Source organism: Numida meleagris, chromosome 12, assembly GCF_002078875.1.
Source record: "Numida meleagris isolate 19003 breed g44 Domestic line chromosome 12, NumMel1.0, whole genome shotgun sequence".
Classification (NCBI taxonomy): Eukaryota; Metazoa; Chordata; class Aves; order Galliformes; family Numididae; genus Numida; species Numida meleagris.
In genome coordinates this window covers 10,914,427-10,934,929 of record NC_034420.1, presented here as the reverse complement: position 1 = coordinate 10,934,929, position 20,503 = coordinate 10,914,427, and the positions used below count along the sequence as shown (strand labels likewise).

The 20,503-nt window shown below is 42.9% G+C and overlaps 1 protein-coding gene across 4 annotated transcripts; it reads right to left on the bottom strand.

The window, feature by feature from the left end:
* Nucleotides 1,224–20,017, bottom strand: LOC110405411 (T-cell immunoglobulin and mucin domain-containing protein 4-like). Of its 4 annotated transcripts, none has more exons than XM_021410680.1 (12): nucleotides 19,880–20,017; nucleotides 15,829–16,173; nucleotides 15,170–15,517; nucleotides 14,464–14,523; nucleotides 13,619–13,966; nucleotides 12,147–12,452; nucleotides 11,504–11,593; nucleotides 10,016–10,075; nucleotides 8,527–8,579; nucleotides 7,834–7,918; nucleotides 7,354–7,384; nucleotides 1,224–1,248 (listed from the first exon to the last, which is right to left on the bottom strand). In XM_021410680.1, exons 1-12 carry the CDS (start codon nucleotides 19,926–19,928, stop codon nucleotides 1,239–1,241), a joined length of 1,785 nt encoding a protein of 594 aa, XP_021266355.1. In that variant the 5' UTR covers nucleotides 19,929–20,017; the 3' UTR covers nucleotides 1,224–1,238. The 4 variants fall into 4 exon arrangements, with proteins under 4 accessions (XP_021266355.1, XP_021266352.1, XP_021266353.1 ...); XM_021410677.1 differs by lacking the exon at nucleotides 1,224–1,248 and adding an exon at nucleotides 5,632–6,201; XM_021410678.1 differs by lacking the exon at nucleotides 1,224–1,248 and adding an exon at nucleotides 5,632–6,201 and having other exon boundaries at nucleotides 13,619–13,963.

Below are 20,503 nucleotides of genomic sequence, written 5' to 3'. Positions count from 1 at the left end.
TTTTCTCTTGGAATATTCCTCTCTCCTCCATCAGGATTTGTGAAGCTGCAGGCATCATGTCTGAACGCACCATCTAGTATCTTTTTATTATAAAATTCATTTATTTTGTAGAATAAGTCAGCTACCGACAGAAAATGAATGAACTAGAGAAGACAGAAAAATGAGCTGATGAACATGAACTCTACCAAACACTCAGCCACCAGCAAGTCTGTTAATGTTTGGCTGTCACAGGACCCCCCTGGGCTTCATAATCCATATATTCATTTGGGCACCTTTCAACAAACTTAGCAATACAGCTATGTCTCTCCTCAGCACTGGAGGGGGTTCATTCCCCACAAAGTCTTTCTGAAGGAAGCAACCACAGCAGAAGTGCTCCAGGGGAAAGCAGAGGTACTGAGTCACTCAGCTGTGGCATTTACATTCATCCTTCCTGAGTGCTTTGCTGGTGCCACAGCTGAATCTCAGACATGGGCATGGTGGAACATGCTCCCCAGCTCTACCAGACTCTGTTCTATGACACAGATACCACAGAGCCCATAATGATGCTCAGATCAGTGATACTGGGAGTCCAGAGTTAGTCCTGGGACATTTCCATCCAGCAGTGCTATTTAAACTAACTTTATAGTCAAAGCCACACAACAAAAACTTACACTGTAAGTCTCTATGGCATGATTCCAGGGTCTTGCACACAGTTAGCAATGCCTGTTCTGCAGCTCTCCCATCACAGGGCATGCTTCCCCTCCCCTTGGGTGGGCTGCATCACCTTCTGGACCAGTGCCCTCCCCCCCCTCGACTATGGAAGGAGCCAAGGGTAACCAGACACCAAGCAGAGCCAAGTAAGAGCTCCCTTTGACCTCATGGTACACAGTTCACAGGATAAAGTCTTAAAAACTCTCCTCAGAGGGCTTTGGTTAGAATTCATCCAGGCCTGATGCAATTAAAAGCTCTACATTATTAATATTAACAAGATTTACTACTACCCATTTACAATGGATTTGCATTTTTATGCATTCTTTTAGCACGGATCATCATGAATTTCTTTGGTATTCATGAGGTTGCAATTTGTGTATTTCCATAATTACCTCATCATAATCTTCATTAGATAATGGACCAAGGGCATAAAACACCAAGTAAAATTCAAAAGCAGCATCAACTCACCACTCAGTTGAGAGACTGATTTCCCCTTGTCCTTGAAGCAGAGCTCGCAGGAAAGCCCTGGGAAGGAGCTGTCCCCGTTGTCAGGTGAGGCTTGCAGGTTGAGAAAAAAAATAAAACCAGTGTTTGATCACAGAAATCTATGGGATTTTCCTTACTCCCCGTACTAAGATCCATTGAGAAGTTTGCTGCTGAGCTTCCTGAGGATTAAGAGAAGTGTACTGTGTGCACTACAAGCTAAAAAAACCCAGCAATCCTTTCGCTTCGTTTTTAAAATGGGATACAGCTGAGAGCTGAGGGGCTCGTACAGACACCTGCTGCATTTGCCCAAGAACAGCTGGGGCAAATCCCCGGGACAAGCTACTGCCACTGCCTCCCTCAAGGGGAAGTTTGACTACATCCAAAACTAGCTCAACCCAAACCTTGTGGATAATTCACTACCGCACAGGAGAGAAAGTGAGGAAGAAAGAGAGATGAATATCATGTACATAAAATCATTTTGTGTACTTAAGAATGGATATGAACAGATTTAAAATTAACTGGCTTAGTTCACCACTGAGCAAGTGATCTAAAATGTCCAATAAATAATTCATCCCAGCAACATAGATCACCAGTAGGCTCGGTCTGTGACACACAGCATGCTGGGGGGGGTCTTGCTTTGTGAAAGACAGACAACTTAATTCAGTGCAAAGCGAATAATCCAAAATCCCATAAATGATTCATTGCTGGATTAAAAGCTATAGATTTCTCCATAGAAATTCTCTGCTCTGCATTAAACATGCAGATGATTTTGTGGTGTGTGTAACTACTGGGTGACTTAGTTAAGAATGACACTAGCTCTGGTGGTTGAGGGTAAATTTGAAGCCATGAATCTTCATTATATGTAAATCTGAGTATTCAAGACTGGAGCATTTAAGAAGAGGAGAGCCAGACCTCTGTACTTTTTGTTTTAGAAAACATAACTATAGATAGGACTTATTCCCTGGTTTGGATAACTCATCCTACTCTCCTTTTCCTATGTGTTTAAAAAGTAAAAATACAAAATAATTAAATAAAATACCCTTTTCCTACATAGGAAAATATTATTTTCTTGATTCAAAAAAGTTTTTGGCATTTTTTGAAATTGCAGCAGAACATGCAGCTTCTTTCCTTCTTAGAAGAAAATAATGCTTCTGTTTGGAGAAGGGGTGGATTTCCTTCCCCTTGGAAAGGGTCAGCATCTCAAAGACTAGAGTCAATGAGCTTGATTCTCATGATTCAGTGATGATTCTGATACCAGAATCATTTGAGGTGGAAGGGACCCTTAAGGGCCATCTGGTCCGACCCCCCTGCAATGAGCAGGGACACCCACAGCTCCACCAGGTGCTCAGATCCCCTCCAGCCTGACCTTGGGTGTCTGCAGGGATGGGGCAACCACCAACTCTCTGGCAACCTGTGCCAGTGCCTCACTGCCCTTACTGTAAAAAACCTTTTCCTTATAACCAATCTAAATCTCCCCTGGTTTCAATGATTTGAAATCATTCCCCTTTGTCCTGTCCCAACAGACTGTGCTAAATAGTCTTTCCCAATATATTCCTCTCCAGTCTTTCCAGTGCTTTTTGCCCACTCTAGGTTGCATCTCTCTTGCATCTTCAGCATCAAACCAGTGAGAACTCTTAAGCTGACGTTGTTAAAGGACAGGAGATTATCCTTCCCACCAAAGCACTCTCTGTAGGAGCCCCCCCTTAATCTCAGTACACCAGCTCTACGGCCCCTTTGCATGGCTTCAGCTGTTTCTCTGCAGCTCAACTTTGCCATCTGCTGTCACATCTGCAGCAGCACCTCCCATATCTCTTCCTACCAGACTAAAATTTTCCGCTTTTTCATGCATTCATCTCACATGGCACGGTTATCTCTGTTCTTTCCCCAAGTCCCATGACGCTATTTATTCTTATTTCTAATTTCCTATGTACTCAGCCGCATTCTTCTCTTCTGCTTGCTCCTTCTTAAGCTCCAATTAGATTCTACCTTTGGAACCCAGAGATTTATTTATATTAACCTTAAAAAATGCCTAGAAAAGCGCATTAAGGCTAAGAAACAAACCCTGAGACATAATGGAATGTTCTGCTGAGATGGAGAGGGACCATCAGAGCAGTCAGCTCCAGTAAAGTCTATTAAGAGAGGACTCATTAATCTCAGAGTGATACTTAATTTATTCCTTGGGATTCTCTTTAGAGGATTTGTACCTGTAACTCAGTGTCTGCCTGTGTTTTTCAGTATTTCTTCCTGTTGTTGTTGGTTTTTCTTTTTTTTTTCCACTAGCCAATCCCATGTTCCAAAATGTTCAGATCACCTCTTTTTAAATGCTTTTCTATACCTGCTCCATACTAATGGAGGAGTTCAGTCACGTTCTCTTCACATCATATCCACTTCACCCAATTTAATTCGGCATTTTGATGAAGGAGGAAGGCTGGCATTGGCAAACACAGCAAGCACCACAACAAGCACCCTACAACACAACAGCACAAGCCCTGCAGCAGCTGCAAGGCTGCTTTTCCCCAGGTTTTCCTAGCCCCAAGAACTGGGCAATGAAGGGCCTTGCAGCTTACACCCCAGGTCTTGTTTCAGGCTGCTCACGAGAGGGTTATCTTGGCCTCAGAGCTTTGGAGGGCTGTAAGAAAGAAGGGGACAGACTCTTTAAGCATGGTCTGTTGGGATAGGACAAGGGGAAATGGTTTCAAACTAAAAGAGGGGAGATTTAGAGTGGATATAAGGAACAAGTTTTTTTACAGTAAGGGCAGTGAGGCACTGGCACTGGTTGCCCGGAGAGGTGGTGGTACCCCATCCCTGCAGACATCCAACGTCAGGCTGGAGGGGCTCTGAGCACCTGGTGGAGCTATGGGTGTCCCTGTTCACTGCAGGGAGTCAGATCAGATGACCCTTAAGGGTCTCTTCCTACTCAAAAGATTCTGTGATTCTAAGTGAAAGTTTAAAAAATAAAGACCAACATTTCCAGATGCCAATGACATACTCTCTGTAAGCCTTTTCTTTCTTAAAAAAAAAAAAAAAAAGAAAGAAAAAGTACTGCTTTAATGCTGTTTTCCTTCCCTAGATCCAGAAATTGCATTCTGGAACATCTGTTGCTTTTGGAATACAGCGTTTGTTTTTGTCCTCCAGCTAAAAGAGTCCCTTTAACCTTTCACTGAGAATACTGACATGTAGGGTTAGATCCTCAGAAAGTATTTCAATGTATTTTCATTTAAATACAATCCCCCCAGGATTCCTTGCTTGAAATTGCCATACTAAACCCAAATCTCAGCCTCAGTAATTGGGGCGGGAACAAAGATAAATAAAAGTGCTCAGCAAGATAAGTTACACATACAACCCAGCCTCCCTACTGCATTTCCGGGCTGTATTTCCACATGGATGATCAGATCAAACTCACTTCATTGGCTCTTATTTCTTCTGCCCTTCTGCATCCCCCTAAAGCAGGACCTTCCAGTCCAGCAGCCAACATGCTGAAACCATCCCCAACAAGAGCCAACCCTGCTCTGCAGAAGTCTTGGATTGGCCCAGTCCTGCTAATTGGAAGAAACAAAACAAAAACAAAATGCTATTTTGTTCTTTTAAAGGAGAGCATCAAAACTGCATGGTCCAGGAACACAGGACCAGCATGCTCAGCAAGGTCTTGAACCCATGCAAGACTGAGCAGGACCCCACAGAGGAACCTCCTCTGTCTCCCCAGAACTCGTGCAACCTCATGTGGGCTGGGAGAATCTGTGTAGAGATAAAATTCTCACCACAGCCCCAAGCGTGACTGATGGGGAAGCCCAGGGCTGCCGCATTTTGCTCAAATGATGCTTCCATCATGTGCTCTCAGCTCAAGTGGTCCTTTCCTGGAGTTGCTGTAGCAGGGATTGAGAACTGCAGGCAATGGAGGTAACAAATGGTGTCATGGGTTTGAACTGCCTCCCGTGCTGATCCCACAGGGCAGGTGAGGACTCCAATGACACAGATGAGTGATATATCCCACAGATGACCCCTCCTCCAAGCAAGCTCCCATAGCCAGTCCCACTGCACTGACCCCACAAGGTAGACCACCAGCACAAGCTGTATTTTAGAGCCGAAATCTCAACCCAGCTGAAACACCATTTTGCAGCTTGTTGTGATGAGGACAAAAAGGCAAATGTAAACAAATGAGTGGGGATCCCCTAAGCACACTGCTGGAGGAGACGGGGATTTACAAATGAGCAGTGGGGGATGTTATGGGGTTGGACTTCTGGGCCGTTTTCCATCTCTGGAAATGCTGCAGCACTTCTTTGGAGAGCTGAGATAGCACACCAGTCATTTCAGTGCCTGGGGAATAAGTAACTCCTGCTTAAATGCTCTAGGATGTGGCATAAAAAATGCAATTTCTAGTGGTAAATTACAAAGTTTATTAGCGTAGTCTCCAAGGGTCACTCGAACATGCTGAATCAAGGGCAGCATTGGAACCCCTGAAGTGATCTGCATCTTTATTTATTCTTACAGCATTCCCGTGGCTTAATTTTTCTCTTGATTATATAAAAGCAATAAGAAACTTTGTATTTGCTGATTTTTATATTTCTTTGCACTTCAAAGTTAAGCAGCATTCACTGCCATTTCCTCTGTTCCTCACAGTCTGAGTTGTATTCAAGGAAAAGCATTAGTAAAACATGGAGAAAAACAAATTTAATTCTGTAACACGGTATTAATAAGAACGCAGATCCCAGAAATACTACTGAATAATGCATATTCTAAAAGAAGCTTCTTTATACAGTGAGCTTTAAAGGTGAGATGGAAAAATTTGCACAAAGATTTTAAATATTCGTAGTTGAAGCTTTGGCCTTTGGTTTACACCCACTGATATTTTGAGGGCTCACAAATGTCTCTCGGTGCAGCCTGAAACAGGTCCTTCCTATTTGCAGTGCAGCTGTGCTTTTTTCCAGGCCATGCACTGACAATGCAGGAGCTCTTCACAGCACAAAAAGGTTGTTTTCTCCTTCAGAGCCACTGAAAACTTTTTCAAGGTCTTCAGCAGGTCTAAGGCTGTAGTGATAAGCATAGATCAGTATGGATGGGGCAAAAGCACTTTGATGATTCACAGCACCCTTCTTTATTTGCAGTATTGGCACATTCCCATTGGAACAGAGACCAGGAGCTACTGAGGCCACTGATTTCAATGGTAAAAGTCTACTTATTTACACCATGAAGTATTTACCTTGCATGCATCATTCTAACAATTAGGAAAGGCCTGTTCAGATCTTATAGTGACAGCTGGCAGAGAAACACAATGGGGTTCAGAAAGGAGCCCCTCCTTGGCCCCCAGCCCTCATCCACTAGGTATGCAGTAGGAGACCATCTACTATTTATAAAGTACTGATCATTGGCAAAGGCTGATACTTCAATAGACAACACTGTGTTTTGTTAGAGAAAATCCTGTGTTCAAGACAAGACAGAAAACATGAGCTTATTAGGAACACCTGCACTGGGTGATTCATCATACTGAAATATTTCACATCTGTTTCAAAACGACCACCTCAGTGGTCACCTGGTATACTTCCATGTGACTCAAGGAGGATGTGATGGGGTGCAGTGGCCTCACGATGGCTGCAAGCTTTACCCACTGGTGGAAGGTTTGGTTTGCCATGCTGCTGCAGCGTGCCCTTCCTGGGGCCCATTTTTTTTTGTCCATTGGAATGAATTGCTACTCCATGGAGGACCGTTTGTAAGTCTCTGATCTCTTCCTGAGCCAAGACAAACAGATGAGAAAAAAATTGCCTTTTTTTTTTCTCACCATTTACAACTTCCTTGCTTTAAACCAGCCTCACCAGGCTCATGCACTAGTATTTATCCTGTCCATGGCACGGAACTAGGTGATCATTAAGATCCCTTCCCATACCATTCTATCATTCCATTTGGTCAAAAAATAATGCAGGTGAGGAATTTTCTTAAGCTGGGGTCAGTGTGTCCCAGTGTCAGTTGCTAACATTCCCCAGTGCGCTGGATGTCTGTTCAACACTATATCTGAGAAGTTTCCAGGAACCACTGTTTGATTTTCTGGGGTGAAGTTGTCTGATAACTCAAATTATCAGCCCCACAAACCAGTACTGCACCCATTACAATTAGTTGCAAATAACCTCTGTTTTTCTAAGAAAAAATATGTTGGAATTTTTAATAGAAAATTATAAAATGGATTACCTTTTCATAATAAACTTCCTCATGCGTCTACCTAGAAGCAAAATAATATTGTCACCATGACAAAACAGAAATCCACAATTCTATCACATCAGTCAAATGAGTTCAGAAGCAAAGACAGCAAGCTTCAACATTTCTGTGAGCTAAGCAGGAAAGAAAGGCTCTCATTCTAAGTTACATCAGTGTTCACCAGGAGCAATTCCAGGAAACTACAGGACCACATTACTAAGAGCAAGAGCCCACAGTCAGAACCAGAACTTGACAAGTGAATGCATTCTTTCCACAGGTTTCCTCTTGCTGCATCCCTACCTCATCCCCATGCTGACATAGTCCTGGGCTATGGACAACAGCTCCATAAAATGAACTGAGTGTTGTTACACAGTCCATGGCAGATCTACCAGAGGATTCATCAGAGATACAGAAGGATATCTGCATTAGGCCACCACTGGAAACATTAAAAAGTAAGAGCTTGGTGGTACTTACGTTTCCAAAGCAATGATAAGAGTATCAACATTAAAATAACAGATATCCCTATGAGAGATATGCCGAGAATGGTGGAGATTGGAAGCTGGAAAAGAGAAGAGAAAAACTGAAAAGTCTTTGAAAGCATTTCTGCGTCAGAACTATCCATGCAGAAGTGAGCTCCAAGCTAAAAGGTCTGAAATATCTGCATGAGGCTGAGTTTGCAACACTCTTCTGAGCTTGCCAGAAGAAGATACGTCAGGATGATCATGATAAACAGCATGAATTGCCTGTTAAATATTTAATAAACTTGTCTCTGAAGCATTTGAGCCTAAATTCATCCCACTAACCATGAACTTCTTAATAAGTCTATAGGAGCTTAGTCACCCTTATCTTTCTCTTAACTAGAGACAGGGAAATGAAACAACCTCCAGAAGGGGCCTCTTGCCTGCTCGCACTCCGAGGACAACACCTCATACAGAGGTGCTGGGGAGATGAGGAATTTTTGGAAGTGCCCAAACCAGATGGGATTGCTGCAGGTTTTGACACTACCCACTGGACAAGCAAAAGGTGAATATGTCGTTCCTGAGCTTCTGCGCAAAAGTCCAGGCTACTGTTTTGCAAAGATTATTCATTTGGCATCAATGCATTGAAAAATCACCAGCTCTTCCTGCTGTCCTGGCATCTCGTTAATCAAACACTCGTGACACTTACAGAAAATTTTATCCCAGCTTTCTCTGTATTGCCGGTTGAACCCAGTGAAGTCTCTGAAAACAAAAGAGAAGTAAATTATTTCTGGGACAGTCATCTGAGGGAGGGAGGGCCACCGTGCAAAGTCTGGCCCTGAGTAGGAGAAATGAAGCACCTCGCAACCAGCAGTTTACAATCTCTTTCAGCCACAAACTGTATACAGGCAACCATCGGGAAGCATCAGCCTTCATCAAGGAAATAAGAGGCTTCCAAGGGACAGCCCATGAAGTGAGATGGAAGAAACTCATCTCTTGTGAGAGTTTTAACTTCTGTAAGCATGCCAAGATGTAGCAGAGAGCATAGGTAGTCAGCAAGGCACAAGTCTCACTGGAGGAGCTGCCTCTGTTTATGTGTGGTCAGAGTTACATGCGCTTGCTTTAGCTGAAAACCACAGGAAATACCTTTATGTTAAGTTCAAATAACTTACCACAGGTTTAAGATAGCTCTATCAAGATGGTGTTTTGTTAGGTCTCCTTTCTTTCTTTCTCTTTTTTTTAATCTTAGGTTATTAAAAATAATTCAGATGTTCTGGTTTTCTATATTTTGGGCATAGGAATGAACTAAACGAATGCTTGAGAAATCTTGCAGCAAACTTTTAGGCTGCTGTCCTCTGATCCTACTACCTTGATTTTGGCTGGTGAATTTCAAGTCATAAAAAAAATTAACCTAGGCATGGCCTGGGCTTATCATGACCTCACGCTATGAAATACTGAAGTATTTAAGTATTTGAAGCTCTTGATCCCTCACAGGAAGCACCCAATGCTGAACAGCATCCCAAAGAAAGAAGAGTGGCTCAGCTCAGCAAATTGAAACCGCAGCTCATCTCAGGACAGGAAAGTTTCTGTGCACTGGGTCATACCCTAGTGTATAGAAAGACTGTGATGAAAAGTGCTTCCAAGGGTCTGACAAGGCAACAACCATGGAGCCTCAGTGTTAGCAAAATGCACTGGAGACCAGATGAGTCACTTACTGGGGCATGTACATATAACACGCTTACGGTGTCCAAAACCACAGCTGAAGGAAGCACTGTATGCATGAGGCTCCCCAGATGTCACCTGGCAGAAGGGCTGAACAGGCAGTCACAAGTAATCCCACTAGAGAACAAATCTGCATGTTTTTTTTTCTTTCCTCCAGTAGATAACTTTTTTGGTGGATCTCCCCAACTATCTCAGTTCAGATTTCAGATCAGCTTCCCTATGACAGCTGAGCTGCTTTGTTTCCATCTACCAAAGCATGCGTTTGAATGTTATCAGAGACATGGACAGGACACAGGTAGCTCGCATGCATGCAATTTTAGCAATAGAAGTTTCCATTGGAGTAGAAAATAGATTCTGGTGAGTAACAAATACAGCATATCTCACTCCAGCACACGTCTCACAGGTCAAAATTAGACTTCCTGGCAGTGACCCACAGCCTGGTTGGTGGAACAACTATTGGTGCCTCCTCTCCATACCTGCAGGACCAAGGGTTAACTTTGGCATCTGAAGTGTGGTTGGCTCTGGCAGGGCTGTTGCTGGGGGAAAGCAGGCAAAGACAGAAGAGAAACTAAATGAGAGCACGCCCAGCAGGAACCAAACACCTAGCTAGCCCAATCTGTCTGGCAAACGCATGTGAGAAATTAACTAACAAAAACAGACGAGGTTCTGTCTGGACTTGGCTTATAGCACAGCTCCACCAAACAAACTGGGCACCATCCACTTTGTTTTCTAGTTCTCAAGTAGATTCTCAATACCTCTGAAACATTACAATAAGATGATGCCCATGCAGGAAGTTTTTTTTGTTTTGTTTTGTTTTTTTAAATTAAGAAATGATGCTTAACTATGCTGTAGCATTTTCAGACACGTGGCAGTTTGGCTGTTGGAAACAGCATGACAAGTTTTTGCAGGGGTGGGAGTGTGCATGATTCACATAGCATGGTACATTGCCTGCTGTTACTCATTTAGTGATGGCTCTTTCCAGCCCACGGTTTCCTTCTGAATCCCAGAGGTAAGCCTCTTTCCAAGACTCCTTATTTACAACAGAACACAGGCATTATCCAGAATTATATAAAAAAAAAATAAGAAGCAAAATAGTGCTGTGAAATGCTCACAAATACTCAAGAGATCAGTTAAGTCTCTTTCATGAGCCTCCATGGGCATTCAGGAATGGTTTCCTAAACTCTGTTTTTACTGCAAGTCTCTAGATCTATCAAAAGAAGATCTAAAATCCTAAATACTGTGTTCCTGAGTGTGCAGTGGCCTCTCTTAACAGCCAGACATGTCACCATCCTTGAATTTTAGCTTTCTATTTTTGAAGTCATCATTTCCAGATGTCTGGTGGACAGGCTCTGACACCTGAATAACATGGTCTGGTCTTCATTTGTACTTGACTGAGAGCCATAAAGCGCAAACTTCACGTGAGTTTGTTCATTTCTCAGGTCTGTCATGATTTTGTACCCCAGTTCCTTTTCTCTCGAAGGAATGACTGATGGTTGTGGTAATTGCCTGCTGCTTTCCATCATCACCAGGGGCATACAGTGGGCACTGGAGAGCTGAGCCTGCAGCCACATCTGGCCAAATCTGTTCAGTGATGACACTCAGGGAGTGTTTGAAACAGAAAGCTCAGTGGATTCGCAATGATGACAGATCAGATATCTGACAGTTCAGCTTGGATGGTGGCAAAGAGCAGTTTTTATTTCAAACCCGAGATACCTAACAGCAGCAGTTGACTCAAAACCTGCTTCCTTTGGAGGCCTTGAAAACATGCTATTTTCATCTGTTGCTTCATCCTGATTTCAGACAACTACTCTGTGGATCCCAAATCCCTCTTACTGACAAATGCAACAACTAGCTGTCAGTAAATGTTTGGTGTGCTCTTAAGAATTGTCAATATTTCTGTTTAAGACAACTTCATCATTTCTCTGAACATGCAACGTTTGACCTTCCAGTGTTATTGTGCTCACCTACAGCTGGCACATCATCTGTCAAGAGAGAAATGTTGGCCTCTTCAGTTCTGTCTGCAGTCAGAAGTGTACTTGGGAATTCAGTAGTCACTGAAACAAAATAAAAGCCACTGCTCATAAAGATCACTGCATAGGGGTTCTTCACATGGTGTTCAGAACTGCTCATGCAATTCTGCATCTGCAACTAAGAGGCAAAACAGAACCATAGTTCTCATGTCTGCAGGTAATTTGAGTAAAAGACCTTTTCAGTGGAGCATTTGAATTGTCTTTCCCAAATCAAGAAATACAACAGTGCAGGCATGAATGAGTATCCCAACCCAGGTGTAAGAATTTGCATTTATTTCTATGGTACTTGACGATGTTTCTATCACCTTATTTCTCCAGCCTGATAAAACTGCTCTGAAGGCAAAACCAATCACCTGTTCTCTTGGCCATTCTCCACAGTTTGGTGTCAGTCACAACATGTGACCCCCATTTCCTTAGACATAATACCTATGGGCATACCCATCAATGTCTCAGAGAAACCTTCCAAGCCACAGTTCATCGTCTGTCCTTGGAAAGTTGCTATGATGCCCAAGTCAGCTTAACACAAAAAATCTGTTAAACAGACAAAAGAAAGCATTGGTGCTGGTCATTTTTGTACCTTCAGGAAGAGAGATGGGCTTTGTTGAGCAGAACACACTTTCACCTTCAGTCCATGCATCATCTGTTTGGAAGTTGGATGAAAAATCTGGGAGAGCACTGGTTGTTATCATTTTATCCAGAAAGTTATTGCTTGTTGTCACATCGAATGCTGGGGGAGACTCGGTGGTAGCAGGTGCTGCTGAGGGGACAGCAGCCCATGTGATTGCTTGAAGATCAGGGGTTTCTTGGGGGGCAAAAGTTGTTGTTCCGAAATGGTTGGGGGAAATGGGAGCTTTTCCCATGGTTGTTGTCATCACTGGAGGTGCTGCATGGAAAAATTGTAACCAAAAGAAAAGGTGGATCTCAGCATTCACAACTCATCTTGAGGAAAGCCGATTAACCAAATTAATGAAAATGACCTATTTACTAAAATGCTGTGAAAGAAGTTGAAAGAACTGTTTTAAAATAGTTGTCTAATTAGCAGAAAGCAAGCCTCAGGTGAGCAATTCCCATTATTCTGGGGCTTAATTTTTTTTGGAGGTTTCAAACATTCCCTCCCTGACCCTCTCACAGAATGGAAGGACTAGAACCTTGCATGGCAAATCTCCTAAATGTGCAGAATATTTTTGCTCTTCAATGTCCTCTTAAAATTAGAAAGCTTCGTTTTTCAGCCACAAGTTTCTCATTAATTCTTTCAACCAGTCCTTTTTTTATGAACTGTTGCCCTCAGACTAGGAGATAGCAATGGGATTGCAGCATTTTTGCCCCACTCTCCCAATACACTGCTTATAACAGACATGTCTAGAGGTCTGTGTACATCAGCATCAATTGCACCTCAGAACAACCTCCGGTAAAGACAGAAAAACAGTTGCTCTTTCTGCAGTGGGGCGGGTGGCTACCATATTTTCCCTGTGCTTTGCAATGCTTTTCAGCCTCTTAATGGCTTTGCAATATCCTTACTTTAACATGAAGTTTGGCCAAATAAGGAAAAAGTCATTTGAAACTCATTTGAAAGTCATTTGAAGGAAAAAATTTCTGAACATGGGTTTCCTTGTAAAATTAGTAAAATCAAACCAATCTTTAACATTAGATGAATAATAAATGAAAAATTGGATTTAATTCCAATTCCAAGGAATTAAAGGATGATTCCAACTTCATTTGGTGATAGGTGGACAGTTGGACTGGATGATCTTGTCGGTCTTTTCCAACCTTGGTGATTCTATGATTTAAATCCACAAATATTGTTATGAAATGAAAAACCGAACATTTCATTTGAAAGGAAAAATGGTTCAAGTTATGATTTTCTCATCAGAGGTGCTCACTGACTTTGATTCAAATGGACAACTGGCTTCGGCCCTCCACTGAAAACTACTTATATCAATTAAAACACCTTCTATCAGAAACAAACAGCCAAACAGACACACCTGGGTTTTCACCTCACCTACAGTGTAGAGTTTCTCCCAGGTGACTGTACAAAGACCCAAAACTCACCTCTGACCACCACCAGCTGAATGTTCCGCTTGATGTCATTGAACCAGCCCGGGATCTCCACGCGGCAGCAGTATGTGCCCGCGTCTTCTGCCTTCACCTCCTGAATCGTCAGAGACACATCTCCGTAGGAAACGTAGCCCTGCAGGTTGTACCGCTGCGATGTTCTGAATGTCACCCTGCTCCCAGTGGTGTGCAAAAGTTTGTTACTGCACTTGGAGTTTGGGCACGGACCTCTGCCCCAGCACATATCGGAGATATCCTTCTCTTGTGTCACCTGGTAGGAGCAAGGCAAGGTGACAGGTTGTCCTATCACTCCTCGAACAACAGTTCCCGATGCAGTGTGCACTGCTGAGGAAAGAGAAAGAAAGAGGAGTGAGGAATTTTGGCAGCCTCAACTACAGGCCTCTGCCTGTGCAACACAATATGGCAGGAAAAGAACAGCTCAGCCTGCAGAGCCCACTGCTGTGACCCCAAGGGTCTTCTCTGCAGCCCATGGCAGCTGATGGCCCATGGCAGGGTGGGCAACAGCCAGGAGCTCACAGGAGTTGGCTGTTTGGTGCTGTTGGAGGGCTCCGTGCTGGAGTCCCGGCCAGCTGCTGTGGGCTCACAAGGCACTTTTCCAATGCCCATTCCTCCCTCATTTTTTCCATTTCTCTCCCCATTACTCTTCCCAAAAATAAAAAGGAAGGAAGAGCAGCTTAGCAGGAATACCCCCCAAATACACCAGAAGTACACAAAGTGCATATCTCACTCCAGCACACAGTTCTCACAGGTCAAAATTAGACTTTCTGGCAGCGACCCACAGCCTCATTGGTGGAGCAACTATTGGTGTCTCCTCTCCGTACCTGCAGGACCAAGGGTTAACTTCGGTGTCTGAAGTGTGGTTGGCTCTGGCAGGGCTGTTGCTGGGGGAAAGCAGGCAAAGACAGAAGAGAAACTAAATGAGAGCACGCCCAGCAGGAACCAAACACCCAGCTAGCCCAATCTGTCTGGCAAACGCATGTGAGAAATTAACTAACAAAAACAGACGAGGTTCTGTCTGAACTTGGCTTACAATGCAGCTCCGCCAAACAGAAATTGGGCACCATCCACTGTCTCTGTCAACTTATTTCTTCGGCCCGTTAACGTTCTTCTGAAGGCAAGCTCAATCACCTGTTCCTCTTGCACCAGCCACAACATCTGTCTTGCATTTCCATTTTGATTAGGGTGGTGAGGCACTGGTTCAGGTTGCCATAGAGGTTGTGGTTCCCCATCCCTGCAGACACCCAAAGTGAGGCTGGAGGGGCTCTGAGCACCTGATGGAGGTGTGGGTGTCACAGTTCATTGCAGGGGAGTTGGACCAGATGGTTCTTAAGAATCTCTTCTAACTCAAACGAGTCTATGATTCTAAAACATACAACCTGTACACATACTCACAAATGTTTCAAATAAACCCTCCAAGCTATAGTTAATTATTTGTCGCTGACAATCTTTATGATGCCCGAGCCAGGCTAACACAAACTATCTCTGTTACATAGACAAGTAAAGCATTGGTGTTGGTTATTTTTGTACCTTCAGGAAGATGGATTAACTCTGTTGAGTAGAAGATGCCATCACCTTCAGTCCTCATATCAGCTGCTTGGAAACTGGATGAAAAATCTGGCAGAGCACTGGTTGACACCATTTTTTCTAGAGAAGTGTCACTTGCTGTCTCACCAAATACTGGGGGGAACAAAGTAGTTTTTACTGTTGGAGACTCAGTGGCTGCAGGAGCTGCTGGGGGGACAGTGGTTGTCAGGAAGATAGTTGTCTGCATTGTTCCTTGACGATCAGAGGTTGTTTGGGGTGCAAAAGTTGTTTTTCTGGAACCTTTTTTGGATTTGGAACTATTTCTCGTAGGCTTTTTCTTCACAGAGGTTACTGTATAGAAAGATTGTAACCAAGAGACAAGCTGAATCAGAGCATTCCTTGACGAAAGCCAAATAAAAATTTACCGAAAATTATCTACCTACTTAAATATTGTGACTGAAGTTAGGAGAGTTACTGTTTAAATTTACTGCCTAGTCAGCAAAAAAAAAAAAAAAAAAAAAAGCCTCAGGAAGAGCAAAGCCCAGATTTGTGGTTTTGATTTATTTGTAGGCTGCAAGCAGTTACTCCCTGACACACTCACAGAAATGGAAGAGCCAGAATCTTGTATGGCTCAAAAATCCAGAGAAGACCCCAAAACTCACCTCTGGCCACCACCAGCTGAATGTTCCGCTTGATGTCATTGAACCAGCCCGGGATCTCCACGCGGCAGCAGTATGTGCCCGCGTCTTCTGCCTTCACCTCCTGAATCGTCAGAGACACATCTCCGTAGGAAACGTAGCCCTGCAGGTTGTACCGCTGCGATGTTCTGAATGTCACCCTGCTCCCAGTGGTGTGCAGAAGTTTGTTACTGCACTTGGAGTTTGGGCACGGACCTCTGCCCCAGCACATATCGGAGATATCCTTCTCTTGTGTCACCTGGTAGGAGCAAGGCAAGGTGACAGGTTGTCCTATCACTCCTCGAACAACAGTTCCCGATGCAGTGTGCACTGTTGAAGAAGAAAATGCTAAGAGTAAATGTGTGCATGTGCATGGTGACAAAAGCTCAAGGCTGTTGCTGGTGATCCAAACACAGACCAGACGTGTGCAAATGGAATTCGGGAATTCGGCTCCCATCTCACTGCCTGTTCTAAGAGACTCTTTGAGAGTTGTTCAGAAACCTGGTTCAAAACTCATCTGGTGTTCTCAGTCTGCCATCACCTCCTTTGAACAAAAAATTCTGTCACAGTTGCCTTTCTGTGATGGACTCAATAGTAGGGGCCAAGTTACCTACTCTTGTGTGAAATTAGGTCCTAATTAAGTTGGCAGAGTGGTGGGATCTGCCTATGGGAATCTATTTTCATAAAGCTCTTTCAGTCCCTGAGCAAGCTCTGGCAACTCTCAGTTACCTGCAGACCTGTGCTCACTGGGGTTTTAAACAGCTATTGTTAAACCAATGTTAAAAACAACAGATGCAGATTTGAATTGTGTTTTCACTCCTGATGACCAGCTCTTCTTTGGGTTTACAGCCAATACCCACCTTCGCATCTGGTTTGAATCTTTGCGATCATTCCCTCTTAACTTTCCATGCAATTCCAGATTGCCCTGAAAGGGATTTCTTCCTCTTGAGAAACACTACACAAAAATAAAAGTTTACATCCAGTGATAAATCTCTTCTGGTTTACATTCATCCTGGCTTTGCTGGTCCTCCTGCCTAGCTGGCTTTTCCCCGCGTTATCATATCATTTACATACAGTAGAGCAGGAACCGAGGGATGTGGGAAGCATCCAGATCTGATCCTCTTCTGCAGCAAGAGGATCACCGCACAGATCTCATATCTTCCAGACGGTTTCCTTACCCCACAGAGGACTTACAGCAGTTGCTGCTACCACCAGCTCTGGCACTGGTTTGCCAAACATTTCTATTTTGCCAGCTGTTTAAATGTCTTTTCTTTTTGGCATGACTCCCAGATAGCAAACAGAGATGCCACCAATTGTGTCCATGTCTCTCTTGTTTTTTCTTTAATGGACTATTCCCCAGGTGAGGTTTTAGTCTGTGGCAGGCTGCCTCATGACTTGTTATTGGGATGACATTTCAGCTTCATTATCCCTTATCCCATTGGCAAGATATGTTGACTGGTTCAGGTTTCCACTGCTCCAGATGCTAAAAGAGTAGGAGCAGACAAAACAACATGCAATATGGCACGAAGGGCAGAAGTTTTAGCAGTGAAACAAATGAAGAATTTGAAAAAAAAAAAAAAAGAAAAGAAAAAAAAAGAGATTTTCTGACTACAGCATAAGGCTTTTCAAAATGGCTGCTTGTTTTACTGTGTGGAAAAAGTAGGTTCATTCATCTTGCTACCATAAAACAGAGAAACCAGCTTCTTTTGGTGACAAGAGAACAAAATTCATCTGGTTGGCCTCTAAAGTAGAGAAGCATGGGGTTAGTCACTGGAGCAGGTTAACATATATTTTCAAGTCACCCCAACAAAGATATTTGTAAACCCAAGACCAGCTTGAACTATTCCTGGAGGTGACATCACTGCAGTTCGAGGATGAATGGACTTATCTTCTGCTCTCATTTCATCCCAGTCTTGCACAATGCAAAAGTAGCTTCATTAAGCAACCCTTTAACAAATTAAATTCTGCCTGCTCTTCTCTTTAAAATAAGCAGAGACTTGAGCTTATTAGAAAAAAAGAAAGAAATGAAGAAGAGGGAAGACACAAGGCACCAGAATGTCTCCGGAGCAGTTTCCCACCAGTACTGGTGCTAGGAAGTTATATTTTTTGCAGTTTCAAGTCCTCTTTTAATTTATGTAAAGCTAATGTTCCTAACATCTGCCTGCACTGCAGGTTAGTAGGGAAAGCTCTGATACATCAACCATCTTGCTTCAACAGTATGAACCTCCTAGCAAGGACTAAGTAATTTCTTTCTCAGCTGCAGCCTCTTCCACAGACACATCTTCCAGAAGAAATAGTAAACAGGATTGAATTTAAATGACTTTGAAATTAAGAAAGAAGTTCCTGAGACTGTTCTATCCTGACACCGTATACTTGTCCTTGTCCATGGCAATGACCTGCCTAAGCATCTAGTCTTGACCCAAGGCACTCTGAGCATCAGCTGTGCCTGGACAGTCCCACTGAAGTCAGTGAGGTTTGTCACTCTGAATCTTTACTCCAAGTGAGAGAGAACTGGACTCCAGATGTTTATGATATATTCCAAGATAGGAAGGAATTCATAATTGTTTAGATCATGTATATACACATATTTATATACAGTTTCCCTTGGAACAACCCTCAATGATAGATAGCATTAAGCAGTATAATTGTTGTTGTAATGGTTTTATCTCATGTAGACTGGTCATTGGATGGACAAAGACATGCAAGACAGCAGGCTGAAAAATAAGATTTTTCCTTGATCTATTTCAGGAATAGCTTCTTCCATTTTTTGCAGAAGACAGTTGACACCTTTTCCCTATCAACCTTATTTTTTTATCTCTCCTTAAAGCTTTTGCAGTAATCAGGCTTCAAAGAAAATATCCTATAAGCCAGAAAGAAATATTTAACTGCCAATCTTATTTTTTGAGTCTCAAGATACCCTCTCTCAGTACAGAGCTGGGAAGAAGGTAACAAAAAGCCACTGTCAACCTTCTGTAGTTCTGCATAAAAAAGTTTTTGAAAACAAGAGCAAATGGAGACCTGTCCCTCCAATTTATGCTGAGGATGAAGATATGGCAAGGAAAGAGGCCTCCTATTTCTTCTGCTGAGTCTGGCAGAAGACCAAAAATATTATGGAATCCCCTGGGCTACATCACAGTGCCACTTGCACAGCAGACACCTCAGTGTGTTCCACCACCTACCAAAATATTTCCACTACTTATCAGAGTGATTTAAAGACAGTGCAATCGCTGTCATTATTATACTGGATATTTCATCCTGGCAGAGTTTGGTCAATTAATATTTAGTCATCTAAGGCAGCATTTCCTGAAATGTTGGAGTGATTTACAAGCAAACTCTCACTAGGAGCTCATACCTCACTGGAAGTAGGTGAAGTCATGTTTCATGAGCCACATTCACCAATTTGGAAACTGCATCACCGATGCCTAAATGTGCATGCAGAAATTACTGCTATTTCTTTCAGGACCCAGATTTTAGATGGGCAAGCACTCAACATTTGCGTTTAGAAGGAGAGTAATCTCCAGCCGTGCTTTCCTTCATGATTGGACTCGATGATCTTAGTGGTCTTTTCCAACCTTAATGATTCTATGACTCCTGTAACGGTACACAGTTAAAAGCAGCAGACAGCCCTCAGGGTTTCAGAAAATATTTTCTTTATCATGCATATATGTTCGTTACTCTATCAATATTCCAATTCCTTGGCTTGGGTTGTGTCTGCCTTGGGTCATGGTGGAGAGACAGACAGAGAAGCAAAACCAGCAATACGTATTTAGCAGCAGTAAATAAATCAGATAATTTGGGGGACAGAGGAAACTAACCAAGTTTATAGATAGAAGAAACCACATACACTTTTTAAAATTAAAAAAATAACATCTTGAGATGTTAACTCTAACTCCATAAGTTAACTCTATAAGTTAAAAATTTTTTTTGAAATTCTGTATACAATTACATCCTCTTCATACATACATGGTAAAACAAGTGCTGCCATTGAAATTTTTGTTTTCTGAGCAATCACACAACCAATCAGGCGAAGACTCACCTATAAAGATCTGTATCATAATCCAGTGAAACAACACAAAATGGGACATCTTCGCTGACGGCGACCCCAGGTCAGTGAGTGGAAGGAGAGAAAACTAGACCTTATAGCTGCCATAAAAGATGCTGAGTGAGCCCAACTGAAGTTTCATTTCTCCATTTCCAGATTTTACGTACCGCAATTGCCTCTGTTTTCCTGCTAGGTGCCTTCTTCCTCTCTTTCTTTCCAAGACACTGAGCATGGTACTGCCATCAGACAGTTCAAAATCATTGCATTTTTTTTTTGCTTTCTGTGAATCTCTTAAGACTGATTACTGTTATGAGGTACTGAGCAGCAAGAACAAATTCTGTGCTCTTACGCTCCTAGACATTTGGCTTAATCTCCACCTGTGTCTTAAGTTTTCCTGATCCCTTCGTTGCCCTTGATTCTGCCTTCTGCTTGAAGACCCCTCTTTGTCTTTCCCCAGCTTCATATTTTCCTCATCCTTACTTGTTAGGTGATCATCTGCATCAACTATCAGTCCAGTGTTTTCCTTAGACTTCCTCTTCCTGTTGACATACTTTAAAAAGCCTTTTTTATTGACTGACACCACACTGGTCAGTGTCAACTCAAACTGAGCTTTGACTT